At 42.5% G+C, this 24,345-nt stretch overlaps 1 protein-coding gene across 18 annotated transcripts in view; it reads right to left on the bottom strand.

Annotated features, from left to right (window-relative positions):
* Positions 1–24,345, bottom strand: part of SPIN1 (spindlin 1) — a 75,639-nt gene that overhangs the window by 29,088 nt on the left and 22,206 nt on the right. For 9 of the 18 annotated variants that reach the window (XM_072761081.1, XM_072761101.1, XM_072761120.1 and 6 more), the window contains one exon: positions 7,730–7,940. The exons of 1 other annotated variant lie outside the window; for it this stretch is intronic. In XM_072761081.1, coding sequence (XP_072617182.1) covers positions 7,730–7,781 — 52 coding nt within the window. In that variant the 5' untranslated portion in view covers positions 7,782–7,940. Of the gene's footprint in view, positions 1–6,847; positions 6,933–7,729; positions 7,941–8,714; positions 14,980–24,345 lie in introns of those variants that run through there. 8 more of the 18 variants (XM_072761045.1, XM_072761038.1, XM_072761056.1 and 5 more) reach the window with 3 other exon arrangements.

Below are 24,345 nucleotides of genomic sequence, written 5' to 3'. Positions count from 1 at the left end.
TATGTCATCAGGGAAATGCAAACTAAAAACAATGTGATACCACTACACATCTAATAGAATGGCCAAAATCCAAAACACCAACAACATCAAGCACTGGAGAGGATGTACAGCAACAGGAACTCGCATTCATGGAGGAGAGAAGGCAGACTGGTGCAGCCGCACTGGAAGACAGTTTGGTGGCTTCTTACAAACCATACTCTTACCATGTGATCTAGCAATTATGGTCCTTGATATTTACCCAAAGAAGCTGGAAACATGTCCACACAAAAACCTGCCGATGGATGTGTACAGCAGCTTTATTTAGAATTCCCTAAACTTGGAAGCATCCAAGACATCCTTTAGTGGGTGACTGGATAAATACACCATAGTACGTCCACAAACGGAGTATTACTCACTACTGAAAAGGACAAGCTATCAAGTCATAGAAAGACAAGGAAAACCCTAAGTGCATACTGCTAAGTGAAAAGAAGCCAATCTGAAAAGGCTACACAGAATTCCAACTCTATGACATCCTGGGAAAGCCAGATCTATGGATACAGTAAAAGGTCAGTGGCGGCTAGGGCTTGGAGGAGAGAGAAATGAATAGCTGGAAAATAGGATTTTTTAGGGAGTAAAACTACTCTGAATGATACCAGAAAGGTGGATGTGAGTGATTATACATTTGTCAAAACCCCACAGAATATACAGCACCGAGAGTGAACCTTAAGGTAACAATGGACTCTGGGTGATCATGACATATCACTGTGGCTGCATCAGCTGTAACCAATGTACTATCAGCTGGGGGATACTGCTAGTAGGTGAGGCCGAGGGAGAGGGCACCAGGAGCATATGAAAAACATATATTCTGCTCAATTTTGCTGGGCAGTTAAAACTGCTTTAAGAAAAATAAAGTCCTTTTAAAAAGTCTTTTTTAAAAAAATAAAGAGGTACTAGACATACTCTTTCATCATCAACCAGAAAGCAATACCCACAAAATGGAGGCAAAAGGACTTTGAACCCAGACTTCCATACCCAGTGAAATTCCCAATTGAGGGTACAGACATTTACGTTCACATATGGCCTCAAAAGTTACATCTCCCACAAATCTCTGGAAGTCACTGGAGGATGTTCCTCAGAAAACAGGAAAGAAAAGATTCACAAAGTAACCACAGACATAAGATAGGAGTGCAGAAGTCCAGCATGGCTTCTGTGACGGAGGCTGAGACCCACGTAGATGGGAACAAGAGGCCAGGGACCTAAGCAAAGTCCTCTCCAAGGAGCCAGCGCCACACAGCAGCAAGGGTTAAGAAATAACTCCTATCACAAAGGTTAGTAACTGACTTTAAAAGAGCTTCTAAAAGTAGAAGAAAATCAGGGGAGATAAGAACAGAAAAGGGAAGGGAAGGAGGTGGGGGATGGGGTAACTGGGTGCCGGGCACTGAGGAGGGCACCTGATGTTATACTACGTGTTGGCAAATTGAATTTAAAGAAAAAAGAAAAAACGAAACAGAAAAGGGAAGGCCCTACAGGATGTGATATTCACCTCATACATGGAAGTAGAGATTCCTTCCTCACCCTTCTGACAACACACTACAGCACCAAATCTGGGGGAGAGGCTTGCTTCGACTGCCTGCTGGTAAGAGGGCAAAATGGTACAAAGTCCACAAATACCTTACAGAATTGCATATGCATTTAAGATTTGAGTCCTTCTCTCTCTGGAAAGCTATCCCAATGACAACACACTGGCAGGACAAACGGACAAGCCTATTTATTGTAGTCATCACGTCTAATAAGGAAGAGCAGAAAGAACCTTAATGTCCAACTAAGTGGCCTCCGAACAAATGAGTGGGAATGCCCGAGCTGTGAAGAGCGGTAAGGAGGCACTCTCATACTGCTGAGGAGTGTCATCAGCACACACCAAGCAGGGGACAAGTAACAAAGGCGCCCTGGTGTCAGGGTGGCATCAGTCACTTGATCACAGATTGTCCAAGAGAAAACAGAACAAGATCCTTTACTAGGTACTACATCTATTTGTTGATTGAAATGTGAAAACAAACAGGCATAATTTACAAAATAAACTGTTCTAGTAGACTCAGAAAAGTTATTGAAACTGTACTAAACTGTGACACCTAAGAAAAACTACATTCACTCAAACTGCTTTAACAGAAGCTCATTCAGGGATGGATGTTCCAAAAACACTCACGCCTCTTATTGAGCCTCACTTTACTGTGCTTTGCAGATACTGTGGTTTGCAGATACTGTGCTTTTTACAAACCAAAGGTTTGTGGCAACCCTGCATGGAGCAAGTCCGCGTCATTTTTCCAACAGCATTTGCTCCCTTCGTGTCTCTGTGTCACATTTTGGTAATTCTCAGAATATTCCAAATCTTTTCATTATTACAATATTTATTACAGTGTTCTGTGATCAGTGCTTAAGCCTTGATGAAAGTTCAGATGGTTAGCATTTTTTAGGAATAGACTTTTTAAAATTAAGGTATGTACACTGTTTTGTAGACATAATGCTATCAGGGCAGCTGGCTGGCTCAGTCTGTAGAGCATGTAAGTCAATCTCTGGGCTGTGAGTTCAAGTCTCACACTAGGCATGGAGTTTACTTAAAAAGGGCGGGGGGGGGGGGGGGGCCTGGGTGGCTCAGTGGAGCATCTGACTCGGTTTCAGCTCAGGTCACGATCCCAGGGTGGTGGGATCAGCCCCGCATCGGGCTCCATAGTCAGTGGGGAGTCTGTGTGAGATTCTCCTCCTCTCTCTGCCTGTCCTTTCCCCCTCCTCATGCATTCTCTCTAAAATGGATAAATAAATCCTTTAAGAAAAATAGACATAACACTACTGCACACAGTAGACTACAGCAGAGCATACACATAACTCATATACACACCGAGAAACCAAGAAATTCATCTGACACATAGTACTGCGATATCTGCGTTATCATGGTGGTCTGGAGCTGAAGCTGCAACAGCTACCAGACAGGCCTTTTACTAGCTGTAAATTTCGAGTGGACTCAGATTTCCCAAAGATAAAAACCCTTTCTGTTCCAGCACCTTGTTTAAATTAGGAATCCTCACCAATCTCATCCACATCACATTCAGTGTCTCCAACCCTACCAACTCACACAGTCCTCCCTGGGAACAGCTCTGCGTCTTGTGAAATCTCCCTGGGAGGCTGTCAAGGGCACTCGCCCTGCTGCTGAATAAATCTAGTAAGCCCAGTTTCATGTGACAAGAAGTGGTCTCTGGTGGCAAGGCTTCAACAGATGTAAAGGTTCAGGACTACAGAGGAGAAATCAGGGTATCTGAGGGTTGATCAATATTCTCTCCTTATACTCCCAGGAAATCTAAAAACCTATCTATAGAGAAAACACCCCCAAATACTGACACTGGGAGGCCCCAATAATGTAACTGAAGGCCACCAAGCACCACTTATACACACAGCTTCCAACTAACTTTTTTGTGCCTTGCTAAAGGATCCACCTTGGAGCTCAAGAAATTTGAGGAAAACCTCCAAACAAAACAGACTAAAAAGCAAATAGACACAAAGACACTTTTTTTTTTCAAAAAAGTCTTTTTAAAATTACAATTTACAGCCACAGAATACTTGCATCAATAAAATTATAGGAGAACAAAAAGGAGCTCATAGAAACTTAAAATGCTCACTGAAATCATTTTTAAAGGTTGGAAAATAAAGTCCGTAAACTTCCTAAGAATAAGAAAATGGAAATGAATAATTGGAGAAGTTTAGGGGAAAAAATAGAAAGCCCAGCCTCAGAAGCAAAGGTCCCAGCATCATGCATTCCAGAGAAGAGGAAATGAGCACATAAAAGAAGTAACACAGAACTCCCCCCACAAGGGGACAGACGTGACACGGAAAGCCCAAGCACCGAGTCAGAAAGGCCCACAGAGACACGCACTGTCATACGTTCTCAAGCAAAGGAAAAATCCAGCCCAGAGGTTTTCAGAGGAGAGGGAGAAACCCCTGGACATACACACACACAGGTTCAGAAACAGCATCCAATTCCCCAACAGCAATGGTGGGGTCTCAGAGACAAGGAGGGCAACAATGCCTGGAGATTCTGAAGCAACAGTGATTTTCGACCTAGACCTTTGGCCCGACCAAAGACTGGGCAGGAGAGAAAGAAGACAATGTTGATGTGAGGTCTCAGAAAGAACCTCACCTAGGTGCACTTTCAGAAAAGTCTATTAGAGACCATTTTGCATAGGCAGAAAAGTAGAGAATATGACCAACTACACATTCCACTTGTCATTTTAAAGGTTTCTTAAAAATTTATTTGAAAGACAGAACCAGAGAGAGAGCATGAGCGAGGGAAGGGCAGAGGGAGAGGCAGAAGCAGACTCTTAGCTGAGCAGGGAGCCCGATGTGGGACTTGATCCCAGGACCGAGCCGAAGGGCAGATGCTCAACCATTGACAGGTGCCCCTCCACTTGTCACTTTAACCATGAATTCACTCACTGTCTGCTCTGGAAGCTTCTTGACTCTGTACCTAGGCAAGCATACACACCAAAACCAGGAAGGGCACAGCAACCAGAAATGAGGAGAACCCAGCTACAGACAGGAAACAGACGTTCCAAGAATAACAGCACAGCCGTGGGGCTAGAGGACGCAACTCACATGACAGGCCAGAAAACGGGAGAAGAGTTCCCAAGGAAGCACGGACAAATGGGCTGTCTATGGCGTCGGCCACGTGGCATATTACACTGACAGTTCTATAAAGCTGTTGGGAGTGTTTAAGAGACTTCAAGTTGCAAAGAAATTTAAGCAAATAGAAAAAAAACAAGAAATCGCTAAAACTCCAAGAAAAAAATGTACCAAAAAAAGAAAAAAAGAAAGTCATCTCATTGCCTTACTTGTTTCAGCACTGTCAGATTCAAGAGAAATTTACCTACTCATATTATTTACAAATGGTAAAGGAAAACATCAGAAGGGACAGAGTGCCTGCTTTTTGTTGTAAGTCTTTTGACACTACTTAACTTTTTCAACAATGAATTTTTATTAATTTGATGAGAATAAAACCAAAGTTTTAAAAATATTTGAACTAAACACAGCAAAAGTAGTTGCTAAATCTCAGTATTAGACACATGGGTATGTATGTTCCTTGTACCTATCTGTATGATTCAAGTATATCCTAAAAAGGGAAAAACTGCAACCTTGGATAAAGTAGTAAAAATGGAGACTAACTCTAGGAAAAAACACATGAAAAACATTGTACCATATAATAGGATTTGGTGCCTGTCTTTAAGTGTATATAAATTACTATCTTAGTAACCAATTTAATTCCAACATAATTATATAGATAAACCTAAGTTATTTTAAAATAGAAATTCCTGGGGCGCCTGGGTGGCTCAGTTGGTTGAGCACCTGCCTTCGGTTCAGGTCATGATGTTGGGATCTGGGATCAAGCACTATTGAGCATTTGCTGAGCAGGGAGCCTGCCTCTTCTATTCCCTCTGCTGTTCCCCCCACAACTTGTGCTCTCTGGTTCTCTCCCTGTCAAATAAATAAAATCTTTCAAAAAATTAAAATAGAAATTTAAAAAAAATCCTAATATGTTGAACTAAATATAAAAAAGGGCAAGAGCATGCAAACATTTGTTTTTCAAGTTTTTATTGATCACCCACGCTCCACGTCAACCATAGAACCCAGTACTAGGGACTGCCTACTGATCTACTTACCACGGTGGCACATTTAAGGCATGGCCTCAAATTCCTCACCCTTCTCCCATTAAGCATGGTACACGCTCCCTCCCTAGTGCCTGGCCTGGCTATGCAGCAAGTTGGCCAGTCAGCATGAGTCCCAGGGCCCCAGGCTCCACGAGGAGAGCCTCACAGCTGTGCCTGTCTGGGGGGGGCGGGGGGGCCTTTCTCCACTGTAAGCTGAGATGGGATCCACCTACAGGCATAGCTAAGCCACTGTACCAATCCTGGAATGCCTACCCAGGCTTCTTGCTCCATGAAAAAAGACACCTCCCTTTTGGGTGAATTTTTTTTATTTGTAAATGGGCACATTCATAACTGACATAGGGATTTAAAAGCAACAAAACCCTGGTCTATGTAAATTGGAAGAATGATTTAAGACAATTTTATAAACAATACTGATCAAGGGGTCAGCAATCTTTCCAAAATACGATCTGTCACACAACAGTAGGAAACAAGGGACTCCATGATCTCACACTGAAGTATCAAACAACGGGCCGACGAGAACTTACAAGAGTACCTGCTTCGTCTTTAGCCATATGCCAGGTGCTCTTAGAAATGTCCAGGAAAAAGAAAATCTAAGATCAAACAAAGTACTGGCTGTATGAACAATCTCTCCCTTAAGAGCAACAGCATCACTTGGTTTAAATCCTTCAGGCATTTATACCATGGGACATAATCAGTGTAATCTGCTCGCTCTCCTGACCAAAAGGACTTAAAATCAATGAAGAAAACGGGACTAAAAAAAAAAAAAAAAAGGAAAAGAAAACGGGACTGCTGAATTTGAAATGGTGTGCATAAAAAGAATCCTGGAAAATTAATCACTATTTCAAATGACTAACGTGGGAGGTTTCACTAATAAAAAAAAAAACTTGACAGCTTTTTGCAATCAACAAGATAAAATTAAAAATATTTTATTGTAAATAGTATGATCATAAATAACAATGCTTTCTGTAGGACAGCTATTAACGCACCAGGCACCCAACTGAGCCCCACCCCGCTTCTCCCAATAACCTCAGCAGGTCCATACCACAGCACACCCCTACTTAAGTGACAAAAACCAAGGCTTGAGAAGACGTGCAGCATGCCCATGTCTATGTGGCTGAGAGGGCCAGGATAAGATAACGTAGTCACAGATGGCTTACACTTCAGTCTGTCATCTCTGGCCCAACATAATCTTACTGACAAATCCTGAACACTGCAGTCAATATTATCTTCACAAAAGAAGAGCTAAAATAAAGAAGAGACAAGGGGAACTTAAAAATCTTAATCCTTGTGGATCTTCTAAAAAGGAGTTCCAAATACCATGGTATGGTAATAAATGTAAGAAAGAGTTCTAAATCAAACAGCAACCATTTTTGTAGTATTATTATTTTACCAGCAGAATTCTCTCATTTATCATAGAATCTTAAAATGTTATGACAGACTTTTTTCAACATTCAAATGTATTACTGGAGAAGAACTTACGGCCTAAAGAAAATATCACTTACCTATTCCAGAATGTAAGCCTGTAAGATTTTACCTTTGCTTCTGGGGTGGGTAAAGATCATGCAAAGTCTAACCTTCTATCTAGTTGTAGTAGCTGTGTGCCACAAGAGTTCGTGTCTAGTAAATATTTGTCTCATTTCCACCCATTTCATCCCAATAAATTATTTCAAATAAACATACAAAAGCTTTTTTCCTTAAAATCACTAAATAGCCTAACACTCATACTGTTCTAGTCAAATCACTTTCATTTCTTTCAAAAAGAAATGATAAATCCTTCATTTATTATAATCCCATGAGGTATTTATAATTCACTTGCTGTATTTAGCAGACATCTGTATTTACCAGAAGGTGAAAGACCACAGAAAAAAATATTAACATGCTCCCTGCCTTTCAAAAAAGGGACCTATTATTTCCCATGTATGTGTCTGGAACCCTGGAAAGCACAAAGTTTTAAGAACAGCCAACCAGTAGGAGCCATGTGAGAGACTCCTGGATGTTACCATGTTCCACATGTAGTAACGAAGGCAGGGGCCGCCTACCTGCATCCGCTCTGGACCGCTGGCCAGGTGTCTTCCCGAATGGGGTCTTCATTCATCTGTATTTAAGTGAGCAGCACAGCTGCTGGACTAGGGTGAAAATTGAATACTCTCCGATTTGAAACTTTTCACAGAATCTCAATGTTCCTGTTAATCCATCATCCAAGTGCCTTTTTTTACAAGTTCAGCAAAAACATGTGAAATCATAAGGACTCTGTAAAACAGTGAAGTAATGGTTCGTTACTAGAGCATCACAAAAGCAAAACTACCCGAGTGAGCCACCAACTAATGTAAAATTTTAAACACAACATCAGCACAAATTGCTTCTGCTCTGCCCAGAAGCAATTAGCCTGACTTCCTCAGACTTGGGCACCAGGGGCTGTACCACCCACGGAGGCCGTGGGATCGCCCACACTGCATCTGCCTTCTGCACTCAGCCCAAGACCCATCCTGCTGCCACAGCCATAAAGGGAGAGCACCGGGGGGGTGGCAGTGAACAGGGTCCTCCCTCAGAGGAAGGGGGCCAGCAGGTCAGAGAGAGGAGCACAGCCAACAGGACTCAAGTGCCTTGTCTATTCCCGAGCTTCCAGAAACCAGAGGGAAGAGCAGCAACTCCTGTACCCATGCAAAAGTTAAGTCATCTTAGGGAAGCAGTTTATCCCTTAAGGTAAATCTGATTCCTGCTGCATCCAGAGTAACACATATGTGGAGACAACGCCTCCTGCGTATCTCACAGATGCACAGCACTACCCTGGGCTTCGTGGGGTTAGTCTTCATGCAACCACGGCCACGTGTTCACAGGTTCAAGAACTGAAGGCAGTGCTGAATTAATTTTCAAGACAAAAATGTAACAGAATAAAATGATTAAAAAGCCTTATTAATCATTAATCGGGAGATAAGAATCCATTTAACAGATGAAAATTCTTAACTATATTAAACTCTTTCATATTCAAGGCAGACTTAAAAATGACCAGATGTTAGAACTCACTCAGCGACTATAGCCCCCACTGGGGCTCAGGAGGAAGGGAGGCAGCACACACCGAAGTGAGAACATGCCGTGCAGGAGCAGCACCTCTTCAGGACTTGGCTCTTCCCCCTTGAGGTTCTAGGGCTTGCAGCCTCACCACCCAAGGCCTGGGGAGCCCCCGCAGAGGTTGCCACCCATCTCCCAGGTCCACCCGCAGCCACTCCAGCATCCTACACAATGCCCCCACCCTCTAGAAGGCCACAAGTGGCCACTCCTGCCCACAGCTCCCCATCTGCCACCCACAGGGCCACCAGGCCACAGCGCGGGAATATCGTACATGCCAGCCTGCCGCCTGGGCCTGGGGCCGCCCGAGGCCCCCATGCCCAATCCCCTCCACCATGCCACCACGTTCACCATGCCCTCAGAACGATGCACTCCTGCAGTCTGCCCCCCAGGTCTCTGACACCCTCCTTTCAAGACCGCTGCCCCGCCCCAAGCTCCAGGGTCACAGCTTGCACCTTCTGACCACCAAGCCTACGAGAGCTCCGGAATCCTCACCGCAAGGACCTCATCTCAAACCACCTCTGATCGTCCCCCTCCCCTTGCATGGATGCTCTATCCCACACTTCCCTGGTGCGCCGGGACCTCAGCACTGTCCCACAGTTCGTGGGCATCATTGGGGCCAACCTGCCCCTGCAACTGCTCCAACTCCTCGGACATCACCCACAACAGCTACTCCCCTGCTTGCCTCCATTTTCTCACCCCTCTTGTCCTGTCCCCTTGGTGGCAAAGTCTCCAATGCCCACAGCTCATGCTACCAGGTATGGACAACCAATGGAGCAAGCAGGCAAGCACGTGGCCACCTGCCAGGGGGACAGCCCTGCATGAGAGAGGACAACCCACCCTCATACCTCCCACCCCGAGGGCGACGTCAGCTCTCTCCTGCCTCCCCTACTGGCTCCCCCTTACCGCCAGAGCATCCTCAGTGGTACTTGACAAACGATGCACCACCCCCCAACCAGAGAACATCCACCCCTTCACGGAGCTACCCGAAGACTGAGACAGGTTTTCATCTATACAAATACCAGTGTATCCTCCCTGGCGAGTATATCTGCTCTGCACCATGAGAAACCCAGCTTCCTGGGGTCCTGAAGTGCCCGCCCCTCTCCTGAGCACACTCAGGGTCTCCCGGTGACACTCCCTACTGCACAGATCACCGGGATGAACCTGTCACCCCTGTTCTACTTCAAGACAGTGCAACGCCCGAGGTGAGAGAGCCACTGTGGGGAAGGCTGCAAGGAGCTTTCTGAATAAGCTAAGAGTGCAAAATTTTAGATCCAGGTAGGTTTTCCCCGTTTTTTGAGACACAGTCAATATCCCAACTACCTCATCTACCCAGACGCCTGTGAGTCCAGGGAGAAAGGAAAGCCTGAGTGAGAACACTACCCGGCGCCGACTCGCGCCCCTGGCTTTGCTCTGTTCCAACAGCTGCCACAGAATGCTTAGAAAATCTCTCCTAAAACAAATCTCACTCTTCTGTCTGGAAAGAGACAAATTTAATTTGTTCAAAAAATTTTTATTTTTTTACCTTAATAAACTTTCCCTTAAGTTACTCTATTAAGTGGTCAATTTAGTCAACAAAACAAAAAGAAATTATTTTTAAGAACTTTAAATGGTGACAGAGTAAAAACCCCTTATTTCTAGGAGAATGGGAATTCTAAAAGTTTTTTTCCAAGTATTACAGAAAATGCTGTCCCAGGCCACAGAAAGGCAGCCGTAGGTCTGGAGAGGCCCAATGCCGTGGCCACCACAAGGGGAAGGGTGCCACAGCGCCACAGGGCCACGTGGCTTTCAGCTGCAAGGCCACTCACGCCAGTGCCCCTCACATGAGCTGGGCATCCCCCAACAGCCTCCAGGGGCACCACTGCTCACACGACATTGTCAGAAACCCTCAAGCCTCTGGACCTCAGCCCCAGTTTATGGTGAATTTGGCTGACACAGAAGCCACACGCAAGTGTCTACAAGGCAAGCAGGCCCCACTCTGCCAGACAGCCACATACAGCTCCAGCCTGGACTACAGGAGCCGTGATGTGCAGGCTGGAGTGGAGAATCTGATGGACACTCGGGCATTACTGACGGCCCCCTGCACACACTTGTGACGCTGGGGTTGCACAGTCATTCTCAGGAAACACACATGGAGATTTCAGAGGCAGACTCCCATAAGGTCTGAAAATGAATTTCAAATGGTTCAGGAAAGAAAATGAAATACATAGAAGAAAATGAAAATAACAAAGTACCAATTCTCAAATCTAAGTGATGCATACCAATGCTATTCTTTGAACTCTTACTTCAATTTGAAATTTTTCAGAATAAAAAGCTGAGGAAGAAAGGATCCTGGATTTTCCTTTGCTAAATCCATCTTTGCTAAAATAAGGCCAACTATCCAGGTTTGCAATCTTGCTAAACAATCTTTAAAATGTGTCATTAATTTAGTTTTCAAGCTCAAAATTCTCTCTCCGTAATAATGGGGACATTCTCACAGTTTCACAGAAAAAATATGTCCCAAGACACACACTGTGCGTCCACACGCTGCTGTGTGTGCATCTGCTCAGGCACCTCACAGCCACCAGGAGGCACAGACAGTGACCACACTGCAGCACAGAAGCTAAAGCAGCTTGCACACGATCACACAGACTGCAAGGAGCACTGCTGAGATAATTTCCTATTTTAACAATAAACATATAGATTGTTCCCATAAAGGAAGAGTGTGCCACAAAATTCAATGCCACTAAATCCTATCTCCAGAAAGCATAAAAAATGAGTGTTTCAACATTTCAGATAAAAAAGAATAAATACAAGAAGAAGTTACATTATCAAAGTATTTGCTCCCAGCTGCTACCATCAAACCGTGCTGTTTATAAAAAGAAATCTCCTAAACTGTTTAAGCAAAGATGTTAAGTCTCAAAAAGGTCTCGATACCCAGACCACTACTGGAAAAGCACAGGGGAGCACTAGTGGCCAAAATAAACCAGGGTGAGTTGAAGTCTGAGCTGCCCCCAAGTTGTCTTAAAGCTACTGTCACAGAGGATTCCACATGGGTGGGAGGAATGCGTATTACCACGAACACGTAAAAACTGACATACAGCTATAATCTCAACAGGGCCTAAATATTAAATAACCTTTTTAGTTAAAATATTATAGGGAAAAACAGCCCTAAGAAGTGTTGTGACGTCTGCAATTTACCATGCAAGCTTTCAAAGGGCTCAAAAAAAAAATTAATGTAGCAAAATATTAGCAAAAGAATCTCAATGTAGGGCATATGGATATAACTCAACTACAGTTTCAACTTTTCTGTGTATAGAAAATTTCATTTAAGAAGTCTCAGTGGAGGAGGCCTGGGTGGCTCAGTGGGTGAAGCATCTGCCTTTAGCTCAGGTCGTGATCCCAGGGTCCCAGGATGGAGTCCCACATCAGGCTCCCCTGAGGGAGCCTGCTTCTCTCTCTCCCTATGTCTCTGCCTCTATGTATCTCTCATGAAGAAGGGAAAGGGAAGGGAAGGAAAAAGGGGAAGGGAAGGAAAAAGGGGAAGGGAAGGAAAAAGGGGAAGGGAAGGAAAAAGGGGAAGGGAAGGAAAAAGGGGAAGGGAAGGAAAAAGGGGAAGGAAAAAGGGGAAGGAAAAAGGGGAAGGAAAAAGGGGAAGGAAAAAGGGGAAGGAAAAAGGGGAAGGGAAGGGAAGGGAAAGGAAGGGAAGGGAAGGGAAAAGAAAGAAAAGAAAAAAGAAAGAAAAGAAAAGAAAAGAAAAGAAAAGGAAAGGAAAGGAAAGGAAAGGAAAGGAAAGGAAAGGAAAGGAAAGGAAAGGAAAGGAAAAGAAAAGAAAAGAAAAGAAAAGAAAAGAAAAGAAAAGAAAAAAGAAAAAATTTACTTCCTAAAATGTACTAGAAAGTCCAATGGAGGGGCACCTGGATTGCTCAGTCACTCGGGAAGCTGGCCTCTGACTTCAGCTCAGGTTGTGATCTCAAGGTTGTGAGATCAAACCCCACACTGGGCTCCACACTCAGCACAGAATCCTCTCCTTGAGGATTCTCTCTCTTCCTTTGCCCCTTCCCCTGTTCACTTGTGCTCACTCTAAAATAAATCTTTAAAACATAAAGGAAAGAAAGAAAAGTTCAATGGATGGCACCTAAAGACCACATTACAGAGGCTTCTAGTACAGGCTGTCCCTTTGGCCCAAACCTCAGGATGAAAATGAAGGCTGTTGCTCACCCAGTGTTCGGCTAGAACGCCAAGTGGGTATCTGAAGGCCTCCAGAGCCCCACACTCTCATATACCAGTATGAGCAAAATTACTGAACAGCCAAAATCCCTACACATCTAAATACCATGTCCTAATATGGAGCTCTGAACCATGGACCTAATGCATGGGAGCCAAATCTAGATGGGGAAAACCTGTCTTCATTTTCCTAACCTTCCTCTAAAAGACAGCATCTCCCTCCACCATGAATGTATACAACAAACTACAGTGTTACTAGGAACTCTGACTTCCTCAATGGGAAACAGTATTTCCATCCCACTGAATGTGTTATAGATCCCAAAGTCCTTTTTAGCTCATCAATACTTTTAAATGATGTCACGTGCTGCAGAACAGACTGGACCAGAGCAGACCAGCTGTTGGGTCAGCAGTCCTCCAACTGTGAAAACAGAACTGGTGATGGTGTTAGACAAAGACCTGGCCAGCCCTGGTCCAAATTCCAGGGAGAATTTGGAGCTTCTAGAGTGATGGGAGTCTCTATGATTCATGGTGGCCCCTAGATGATTTATGCTGACAAGATGTCTCAGAATGGGGTTGGTCACACCAGAAAGACCAACCATGGGCCTGGAGGACTGAAGCTCTGAATCCCATGATGGCAGCCCAACTGCTAGATGTTCAATTCAACCTGATGGCCAATGATCCATCAATCATGCTTACATAATGGAACCCAAAAGAAACTGGACACAGAGTTGAAGTGGGCTCCCCGGTCAGCAATGCTCCCAACTCCACGGGAGAGCACTACAAACTTCCCATCTGGACCCTCACAGACCTCATCTTGTGTGTGTGTGTTTCCTCTTAGGATTGTTAAGATTTGGACCCTTTTCTGCAAGTAGATACATACCTCGGATCCTGCACATTCGGGTTCTAGACCACTGCAAGTCAAGTGAATTTTTTGTTTCCCAGTGCATAAAAATGTACAGTTCATACTCTACTGTAGTCCATTTAGTATACAACAGAATTAAGACTAAAAAAAATACCACCTTAATTTGGAAAGTTTATTGCTAGAAACTAACCATCATCTGAGCTTTCAGCAAGTCATAATCACTGATCAGATCACTGTAACAAATAATGAAAAAATTTGCAATACTGCAAGAATCACAAAAACAGAACACAAACACAAAAAGTGAGCAAAGACTGTTGGAAAAACGGTGCTGCATGCTTGACAGGGCTGCCACAAACCCTCACCCTGTAAAGAACACAGTATCTGCCCAGCACGATGACGTGAACCCACTAAGGTGAGGGATGCCTGCATAATGCAAGACGTTCCAGTAAATCCTCAAATCTGAGGGGGCCATGGGAACCCTCACATTTGTAGCTGGCTGGTCATAACTGCAGGGGGTTGGGGGCCCCCAAGCTTGGGCTGAGGTCTGCAGTGAGGGCAGCTATGTGGAGGTCAGGGACGTGTGACCTCACCCGGGAAGCTGGTGTTGGAGGCTGTGCTGCAGGCACCACACAGGTCTGCACTGCTCTCTAGTTCCTTCTCACTGAATACCTGTTGACCAATATGTGAAGGAAGAAAAGGCAAAGACCACCTCAATTTACTTTTTTATGAGTGTCAAAAAGCCATCATTCAAGTATCTTAAAATATAAAACTTCAATGATGCATATATTAACAATACCATCCTGTACTTAAAGTCATAGCACCATTAAATTTTTTGTATTTTTATAACCATTTAAATATAACTGACTTCTTTTATGGTCCCTTCTATTTTCTCTACTGTATTCAGAAACACTGCCAGAAAGTATCCACAGGTTTCAGCAGACTGCCAAAAGGACCACAACACAACTAACCCTGTCTAAACCACTGGCAATAAGCAACTAAACCTTTAAAGGTCACCTGCAAGCACCAGGTAAAGAATGGACAACTCCTGGTAGGAAGGACTAGTCACTGAGAACACTCCTCTGAAAGCTAGAAAATCAAAACAAAATCTGAAAGCAATTACTACCAGGAACCAGGGTTTCTTACAGAAATGGTTACTTCCAGGGGCATCTGGATGGCTCAGCAGTTGAGCGCCTGCCTCTGGCCTAGGGCGTGATCCTGGAGTCCTGGGATCGAGTCCCACATCGTGTTCCCTGCTTCTCTCTCTGCCTGTGTCTCTGCCTCTCTCTTGGTATCTCTCATGAATAAATAAATAAAATATTAAAAAAAAAAAAAAAAAAAGAAAGAAAGAAAAGAAACAAGTTACTTCCAGGTCAGGTTCAGGACCTAGAGGAGCAGCCTGGAACACCTGGAGGTATCAGAAGCCAGGAAGCTACCGGAGCCAGGGAGACATCCCTGGAGGAGCGTCAGACAGGTTCCCTTAACCATTTTAAGTTCTGAATATGACTGAAGACTTCCACAAGATTTGGAATGCACAGTTTGAAGGCATCGAAGGACATGACTGTTGCACTCACAATGGCAGGATCTGGGGAGGTAAATCCCACATCTGGAACGACTCATATCCCTGAGAGCAAGGGGGTGGCAAAGGCTGACAGCTCTGCAAGGAGCTGAAGACCAGAAGCTCAGGACGATCGGGGACCAGCACAGCAAGGGGAGGCTGTGAACCTAGGCTGTGGTGACCAGGAGATGGTAGGAAGGCAGGCTAAGAACTGCGGTGTGCCTGTAACTGGTCTGCACTCCGAACACGGCGCTGGGGGAAGCACTAACTGCCCACTCCACTCCCTCAGGTGTCTGGCAGGAGCAAGCATCAATCAAATCTTCCCTACGAAGATCATCCCAGACTCCAGACTATTTCAAACAATTTCCAAAATGTAATCTGCTGATACACACATGTGCACACTTACAAACTGGCCCACAAGGAGACAAAAAACAGGCAGAAACAACAAAACAGAATGAAAAAAGGAGACCCACAGAGTTGCTGGGTACTTGGGCGTTGCAAAATCATACTTTAACGTATGCTAGGGGGAAAAATACATAAATATAATTACTGTTAAATGAAAAATAAAACAGCTGTCAAGCATCAATGCTCCAAATGGTAAAATCTAAGAGAAAAACTGGTAGAAAACTTTTGTTAAGATGCAGGACAGCCGGCACCCAGCCTTGAAGTTCCCCTGAGCAGACGGTACCAGTTTAGTCATGCAGGCAAAACTCAACTTGGCTTATTTATTTTGCAAGACTGACTGGACCTGGGTCATCCCTTGGTGGGGCCTCTGGACATCATGAGCAACACGTGAAGTGTTTTCCCAAGATTGGTATGAGGTAACCGCTGGCCAGTTCCCGATCACTGGAGATCATGCTAGCATCGTGACCAATCCCCAGGAAGAAGACAATCACCGATGTCTCACCAGAGAAGCTGCCCCTGAGCCTCACTCCACATGCCAGCTTGCAAACTGCTATTGGAGTGTGCGCACAATAAGCTGCATGATCCACTGTGTCTGCCTGTGGCTGTTGTGAGCCTCTGACCTTTCACAGTATCAGGAGTGGAATGCAAGTGAGGCTCCCAGAGCTCTGGGACCCTCAGAGTCCCCTCCCACCCAGAGCCCTCCCTCCCCACCTCCCCACTCCTAGAGGCTGAAGCTAAGTCTCTCTGGGCTCCAGGCTATCCCAGCTTCTTGTGCACTTGCTTCCTGTCCCTGCGCTGCTCTCTGGTTTCTATTTCCCTTTGTGGAAACTTCTGGGTAAGTCACCCCTCCTGTTCACAGGGAGGAAACACATGATTCCCGGTGATTTGGAACAACTGTCAGAAAAGAAACTAAGGCCCTCATAGCTCAGGCGTGTTAGGGAATCCAGAGGCAAACAGATTCCACCTCGTCCCTGGACCAGGCTCTCCCCTTCCTCCACAAACAGGTGAACTGCAGTGGTCACTGAGGGAACCTTTCTTTAGGTGAGTCCACCTTAAGAAACACCCTTAAAAGAGGATCCCAAACCTCCATAGATAAATGGAATGCTCTGTTTGACTGGTATGCAGGAGCTTCTAAAACACAAAGATGACTTCAAAACCAGTTCTAAAAGGAACCTTACAGCATGCAAATAAAATTGAGTAAAATCTCTGGCCATCTGAGCAAGTAACCTTTAACCTACTCCATCTGCCAAAAACATAATTTGGATCCAACTATTCTTTTGAGGTTTTTATCTGGGACATGACTACAATTTATTGAAACAAAAGCTGTAAAATCTCTGTGTCTATCTGGAGATTTATGATGCCTGTGTATATGCTGTAGATGTGATTCATTTTCACCTCTTAATGATACTGCCAGAATTAATTTTAAAGGCTCTATTCAATTGGCTTAAAGAAAATTGGGCATTTCTATATATTAGGTATACCCCTAGAAACACAGATACTGGGCAGCCCCGGTGGCCCAGCAGTTAGCGCTGCCTTCAGCCCGGGGTGTGATCCTGGAGACCCGGGATCTAGTCCCACGTTGGGCTCCCTGCATGGAGCTTGCCTCTCCCTCTGCCCGTGTCTCTGCCTCTCTCTCTCTCTGTCTGCCATGAATAAATAAAAAATTAAAAATTAAAAAAAAGAAACACAGATACTAACCCAAACATTCTTCAAGTTCATCAGATCTGGATAATCTCTGATAAATAAAAGGTAGTTGAAGTTTCTTGGTTTAACAAAAACAGGCATGTCTTGAGAGTGATCAATACTGAATATAATACAAATAGGAAACTTTCCTATCCAGGTTTACTGATCAGGTAAGATCACAGTGTCTCCAAGGTTACAGAATGTATCCACAAGAAAAAACTTAAGATGATGGTTATTTAATGTCTAACCCAAGCCTCGTTAGAAGCAGGCAATTTAAATAAATGTAAATGGGAACAAACTCTCTACTGTTAAACTAATGGACTTTCACTGAATATCTAAATCATTTCTATATTAGATAAACATTAAATGCTGAATATCGTTAATTCTGGCTTTTGAATTTTTATAGAGACAAAAAAAATTTGGTTTTAGATGTATGCCTGGGTGGCTCAGTGGTTGAGTGTCTGCATTTGGCTCAGGGCGTGATCCCAGAGTCCTGGGATCGAGTCCCACATCGGACTCCCCTCAAGGAGCCTGCTTCTCCCTCTGCCTGTCTCTGCCTATCTCTGTCTCTCATGAATAAATAAAATCTTTTTTAAAAATTTGGCTCTATTAATAAACATGTTTCATACCACACTGAAAAAAGTTGAGACAAAATAGATTAGAAATTTTGGAATGCATGTATCAGTTTGCTAATCTACTACTAGAGGATGCTAACATATGAAAACTGATCACAACACCCACCTCCTGGGTTTCCCTGAAAGCAAGGTTAAGATCTGTTAAAAGTTTCAATAGAGGCTGAAAGTGCAAAGTGCACCAGAGAAAACACGAGAACACTTAAAGTACTGGCACAAATTAACTCTGCACACGCTATGTGCACACAAGGCAGCAGATGCCCTGTGCAAGGGGGGCAGCACCTACTGTGGAGTAGTTACTGTAACTTCCTGTTTCTCAAACTGTAGTCACAGACCCTTCGTGAGTTGTCATTAACATTTATTCAAACAGGAAATAGAGGGGCACCTGGGTGGCTCAGTCAGTTAAGCATCTAACTCTTGGTTTTAGCTCAGGTTGTGATCTTGAGTCCCTGGATCAAGCCTCTTGTCTGGCTCCCTGCTCAGTGCAGAGTCTGCTTGAGATTCTTTCTCCCTCTTCTCCCCTCATCTGCCCCTCCCGGGTCTCACATGTTTTCTATCTAAATAAATAAAATCTTTTAAGAAATAAGTAGGAAATATACACATTATTAGTAGCGACCTATATAAATGGATTATATTCAATTTATCTATGTTACAAGTGAATTATAAACTTATCTACAGATAATTGAAAGATTCTCAAAAAGTGCAAGAGTACATGCGTAGCATAAAATAGGAAATACATGTCAGTTTATTAAGCTCTTAGTTACTTACATGGTATCCACATACATATTTAGTATGTGCTGGGCCAAAATATACCTGTATTTTTTGCTGTGTAATTATCCAAAATGTTTTAAAGTCACTGCTTTCATGCGGTCTACTGAGCAACAAAAGGGTCTACGCAGCCAGTTGGAAAGACCAATACAAGAACCACCACTCCTGCTGTCCTGCACAGTGACAGACCCCAAGGACAGGCTGTGAGCACTGATAGTCTCACATGTTCTTGCCTTCTTCTCAGCCAGGCAACAATCCGTATTTTAAAAAACTTCTATTGCTTATAACTAAAATTCACCCTTGAACAACACTGGGGTTGGGACACAGACTGCCAACACTACTGAAAAATCCACATATAACTTATGACTGCGAAAAATCTTAACCAGTGATCACCACCATTGACTGGAAGTCTTAGCGATCACGTAACACATTAACACATTCTGTAAGTTACAAGTATCATATGCTGTATTCTTACAATAAAATAGAGAAAAGAAAACATCTCTAAAAAAGTCATAAGAGAGAATATTTTTACAACACTGTCCTGTAGGTGAAGGGCCCATGTGGTTCACAGTCCCTGTTCAAGGGCCAACTGAACTTGAGGGCTGTGAGTTCCAGGGGCAGATCCACAGGATTTACAGCTCTATCAGTTTAGAAGCCAAGTCTCACCTTTCAAATCTTGATTCTCCCCGTCGGCAATAATGAGGGATCTGTGGCCCCCTCCTGTCCTATCACATCCACCCTGGCAAAGCGATGTCAAGAGAACCGTACAGACACAGTCTCACACTGTAATCTCCAGAAGGTATATGGTTCACATTAATTCTGTACAGGGAACTTATACTCATTCAGTGTACTATACGAACACTTTTATTATCCTCTACCAGTAAGCCTGTCATTTATTCTGTAACAACTGCCTTGCGAATTTCTTTTCTAGGTAAGAGTCGCAAGTTTTAGAAATTAAGATCTGAACTAATAAAATTGCAACTGTCAGCAAAAAATATTTATCTGTTTACTTATTTATATGATTTTCATTCATCATGATAAGTGAACTCCTTAATCCCCATCACTTATTTTCCCCACCTCACCTCCCCTCTGGTAATCAGCAGTGTTCTCTGTAGGTAAGAGTCTGTTTCTTGGTTTGTCTATCTCTCTCTTTTCTTCTTTGCTCGTTGAACTCCCACATGAGTGAAATCATGTGAAATCTTTCTCTGACTCATTTCACTTAGCATAATACCCTCTAATTCTATCCACATCGTTGCAAATGGCAAGACTTCATCCTTTTTATGGTTGAGTAATATTCCATCATACTTGTATATTTACCACACCTTCTTTACCCATTCATCTATGGATGGACACTGGGGCTGCTTCCATAATTTGGCTATTGTTAATGCTATAAACATTGGGGTATGTGTATCCCTTTGAATCAGTAGTTTTGTCTTCTTTGGGTGTTTACCCCAGTAGAGCAATTGCTGGATCATAGGTTTTTTTATTTTTGAGGGACCTCCACACTGTTCTCCACAGTGGCTGCACCAGTTTGCATTCCCACCAACAGTGCAACAGGGTTCCCGTTTCTCCACATCCTCACCAACACTTGTTTCCTCTGCTTTTTTGTTACTTTGGTGTTGAGCTGTATCAGTTCCTTATATATTTTGAATACTAATCCCTTTCTGGATATGTCATTTGCAAGTATCTTCTCCCACTCCATAGGTTGTTTACTTTTATTGATGTTTTCCTCCACTGTGCAGCAGCTTTTTTATTTTGATGTAACCTACTTTTGCTTCTGTTTCCCTTGCCTTAGGAGACTTATCTAGAAAAATATTGCTATGGCTGATGTCAGAAAGATCACTGCCTGTGTTCTCTTCAAAGATTTTTATGGTTTCAGATCTCACCTTTAGGTCTCTAATCCATTCTGAGCTTATATTTCTATATGGTCAAAGTGGTCCAGTTTCATTCTTTCCCATGATGCTGTCCAGTTTTCCAAACACCATTTGTTGAGAAGGCTTCTTCCCAGTGTAGCCCTCTTTTGTCAAAAATTAATTGTCCACATAATTGTGGATTTCTGGGTTTTCTTTAAAAAAATTTTTTTTACTTGAGAGAGAGAGAGAGAGAACAAGTGGGAGGGGCAGAGAAAGCAGCAGACTCCCTGCTAAGCAGGGTGCCTGACTTGGGGCTGGGTCCCAGAATCATTACCTGAATTGAAGGCAGATGCTTAGCCAACTGAGCCAGCCAGGTGCCCCTGGGTTTTGTTTTATTCCTTTCATCTATGTATTTTTACATCAGTAGCATACAGCTTTAATTACAACCCATGTCTGTAATATAACTTGAAATATGGAATTGTGGTACCTCCAGATTTCTCTTCTTCAAGACTGCTTTGACTATTTGAGGTCTTCTGTGGTTCCACACAAATTTTAGGATTGTATGTTCTAGTTCTGTGAAATATGCTGTTGGTATTTTGAGAGACTGCCATGAATTGGTAGAATCCTTTGGGTAGTATAGACATTTTCAAAATATTTGTTCTTCCAACTTATGAGCATGGAGTATCTTTCTTCCATTTTCTTTGTGTCACATCTTGAATTTCTTTCACCAATGTTTTACAGTTTTTAGAGAACAGATCTTTCACCCCCTACATTAAGTCTACTCCTAGACATTTTGTTGTTTTTGGTGTACCTATAAAAGGGTTGTTTCCTTAATTTCACTTCCACTGCTTCATTATTGTTTTATAGGAATACAACAACTTTCAATACATTGATTTTATATCCTATGACTTTACTGAACTCCTTTATCAGCTCCAGGACTTCCCAGTGGGTCTCTAGGTTTCATATGTATAGTATCTCATATATATATATATATATATATATATATATATATATACACACAAAGATATACATATCATTTGCAGTCACCTACAAAAAGAGCTTTACTTCTTCACCAATTTGCATGTCTTTTCTTTCTTCTCATCATCTAACCTCTGTGGTTAGTATATCCAGTACTATGGTGAATACAAGTGGTGAGAATGGACACCCCTGTCTTGTTTCTGACATCAGGGAAAAGCTCTGTTGTATGACGCTCAATGTGGGTTTTTCATACATGGTCTTTATTACATTGAGGTATAATAGGCTCCTCTAAACCTGCTTTGTTGAGGGCTTTTATCATGAATGCATGTTGTACTTTGTCAAAGGCATTTTCTGCATCTGTTGAAGTAATATTTTCATTCTTTCTCTTACCAATGTGATGTACAACATTGTTTTGCAAATACTGAACCACCCTTGCATCCTAGGAATAAATCCCACTTGATTGTGGTGAATAATTCTTTTAACATATTGTTGGATACAGTTTGCCAATTTGTTAAAGATTTTTGCATCTTTATTCATAAAAGACACTGGCCCTTCTTTTTTCCTGGTGTCTTTAACTGGTTCTGGTATCAGGGTGATACTGGCTGCACAGAATGAATTTGGAGGTTTTCTTTCCATGTTTTTTTTTTGGGGGGGGGGTAGTTTAAGAATAGATAATAGCTTCTTTAAAAGTTTGACAGAATTCACCTGTGAAACTGGTCCTGGACTTTTGTTAATTGGGAGATTTTTGATTACTGATTCAATCTCCTTGCTGGTAATCATTCTGTTCAAATTTCTATTTCTTCCTGCTTCAGTTTTGGGAAGTTATAGTTTCTAAGAATTTTTACTCATCTCTTCTAAGCTGTCCAATTTGTTGGTATATAATTTTCATAATATTGTTACAATTCTTTGTATTTCTGTGGTGTTGACTGCTATTTCTCTTTTATTTATTTACTCATGAGAGACAGAGAGACCGGCAAAGACACAGGCAGAGGCAGAAGTAGGTTCCCTACCGGGAGCCCAACGTGGGACTCAATCCCAGAACCCAGGGATCACACCGGGTACTGAAGGCACTCAACCACTGAGCCACCCAGGCACCCTGCTATTTCTCCTCTTTCACTAGTGATTTTGTTTACTTGGATCCTCTTTTTTAACAAGCCTTGTACAAGTTTATCAATTTTGTTGATCTTTCCAAAGAACCAGCTCCCAGTTTCATTCATCTGTTCTCCTGGGGATTTTTTAAGTTTCTATTTATCATCTATTTCTGTTCAAATCTTTATTATTTCCCTCTATTTGTTGGGTTTGGGTTTTGTTTGTTCTTTTTCTAACTCCTTTTAAGTGCAAGGTTATGTTGAAATTTTTCTTGCTTCATGAGGCAGGCCTGTATTGCTATAAACTTCCCTCTTATAAAAGCTTTTGCTACATCTCAAAGACTTTGGACCACTGTATTTTCACATTTATTTCCTTGCATGTAATTTTTAATTTCTTTTTTGATTTCTTGGTTGACCAATTGTCTAGTAGCATGTTGCTTAACTTCCACGTATTTGTGTTCCTTCCCTATTTTTAATTCTGGTTGATTTCTAATTTCATGGTGTTGTGGTCAGAGATGTATGGTATGACTTCAATTTGAATTTCTGAGTTATTTTGTGACTGAATATGTAATCTACTCTGAAGAATAATCCATGTTGCACTTGAAAACAAGGTGTATTGTTTTAGAATGAAATGTTCTAAATGTGTTAAATCCATCTGGTCCAGTGTGTCATTCAAAGCTATCTCGTTTTATCTGTCTGTTGATGTAAGTAGGGTGTTAAAAATCTCCTACTATTATATTACTACCAAGTAGTTCTTTTATGTTATTAAAGGTACTCTCATGTTGGGTGCATAAATATTTATAGTTTACAGTTGTTATATCCTCTTGTTGGGTTGTTCCCATTGTTATTATATAATGTCCCTCTTTGTCTATTATAGTCTTTGTTTTAAAGTTTGTCTGATATTAGTATTGGTACACTGGCTTTGCATGATAAATGCTTCTCTATTCTCTCACTTTTAATATTCATGGGTCTTTAGGTCCGAAATGAATCTCTTGTACACAGCATATACATAGGTTTTGGTTTTTTTATCCCGTCACCCTATGTCTTTTGACTGGAGCATTTAGTCCATTTATATTTTAGTAACTATTCATAGGTATGTATTTATCAATGCTTTTATTTTATGGTTGCTTCTATAGATTTTTCTGATCCTTTCTTCTCTTGCTCTCTTTCATGGATTGTTGGTTTTCTTTAGTGATATACTTGGATTCTTATCTCTTCAGTCTTTGCTTATCTGTGACTGGTTTTTGATCTGTGCTTACCATTAGGTTTGTATGTGACATCTGCATATAGTAGTCTGTATTAAATTAATGGTCACTTAAGTTGGAACCTATTCTTGACTCCCTCCATTTTAGGTATATGGTGTCATATTTTACATCCTTTTATGAACCCTTTGTTTTACAGAAATACTCATTTTTACTGCTTTTGGCTTTCTCTATTTTCCATTCTCTCCCTTATGATCTTCTCTTTCCATTCAGAGACCCCTTTGATATGTCTTGTAGGATGGTTCAACGGTCATAAACTCCTTTAGTTTTTGTCTGAGAAATTCTTTTTCTCTCCTA

This window comes from Vulpes vulpes, chromosome 1 (genome assembly GCF_048418805.1).
Source record: "Vulpes vulpes isolate BD-2025 chromosome 1, VulVul3, whole genome shotgun sequence".
Classification (NCBI taxonomy): Eukaryota; Metazoa; Chordata; class Mammalia; order Carnivora; family Canidae; genus Vulpes; species Vulpes vulpes.
Note: the sequence above shows the minus strand (reverse complement) of the source record. Positions and strands in the feature narration are given on the sequence as shown.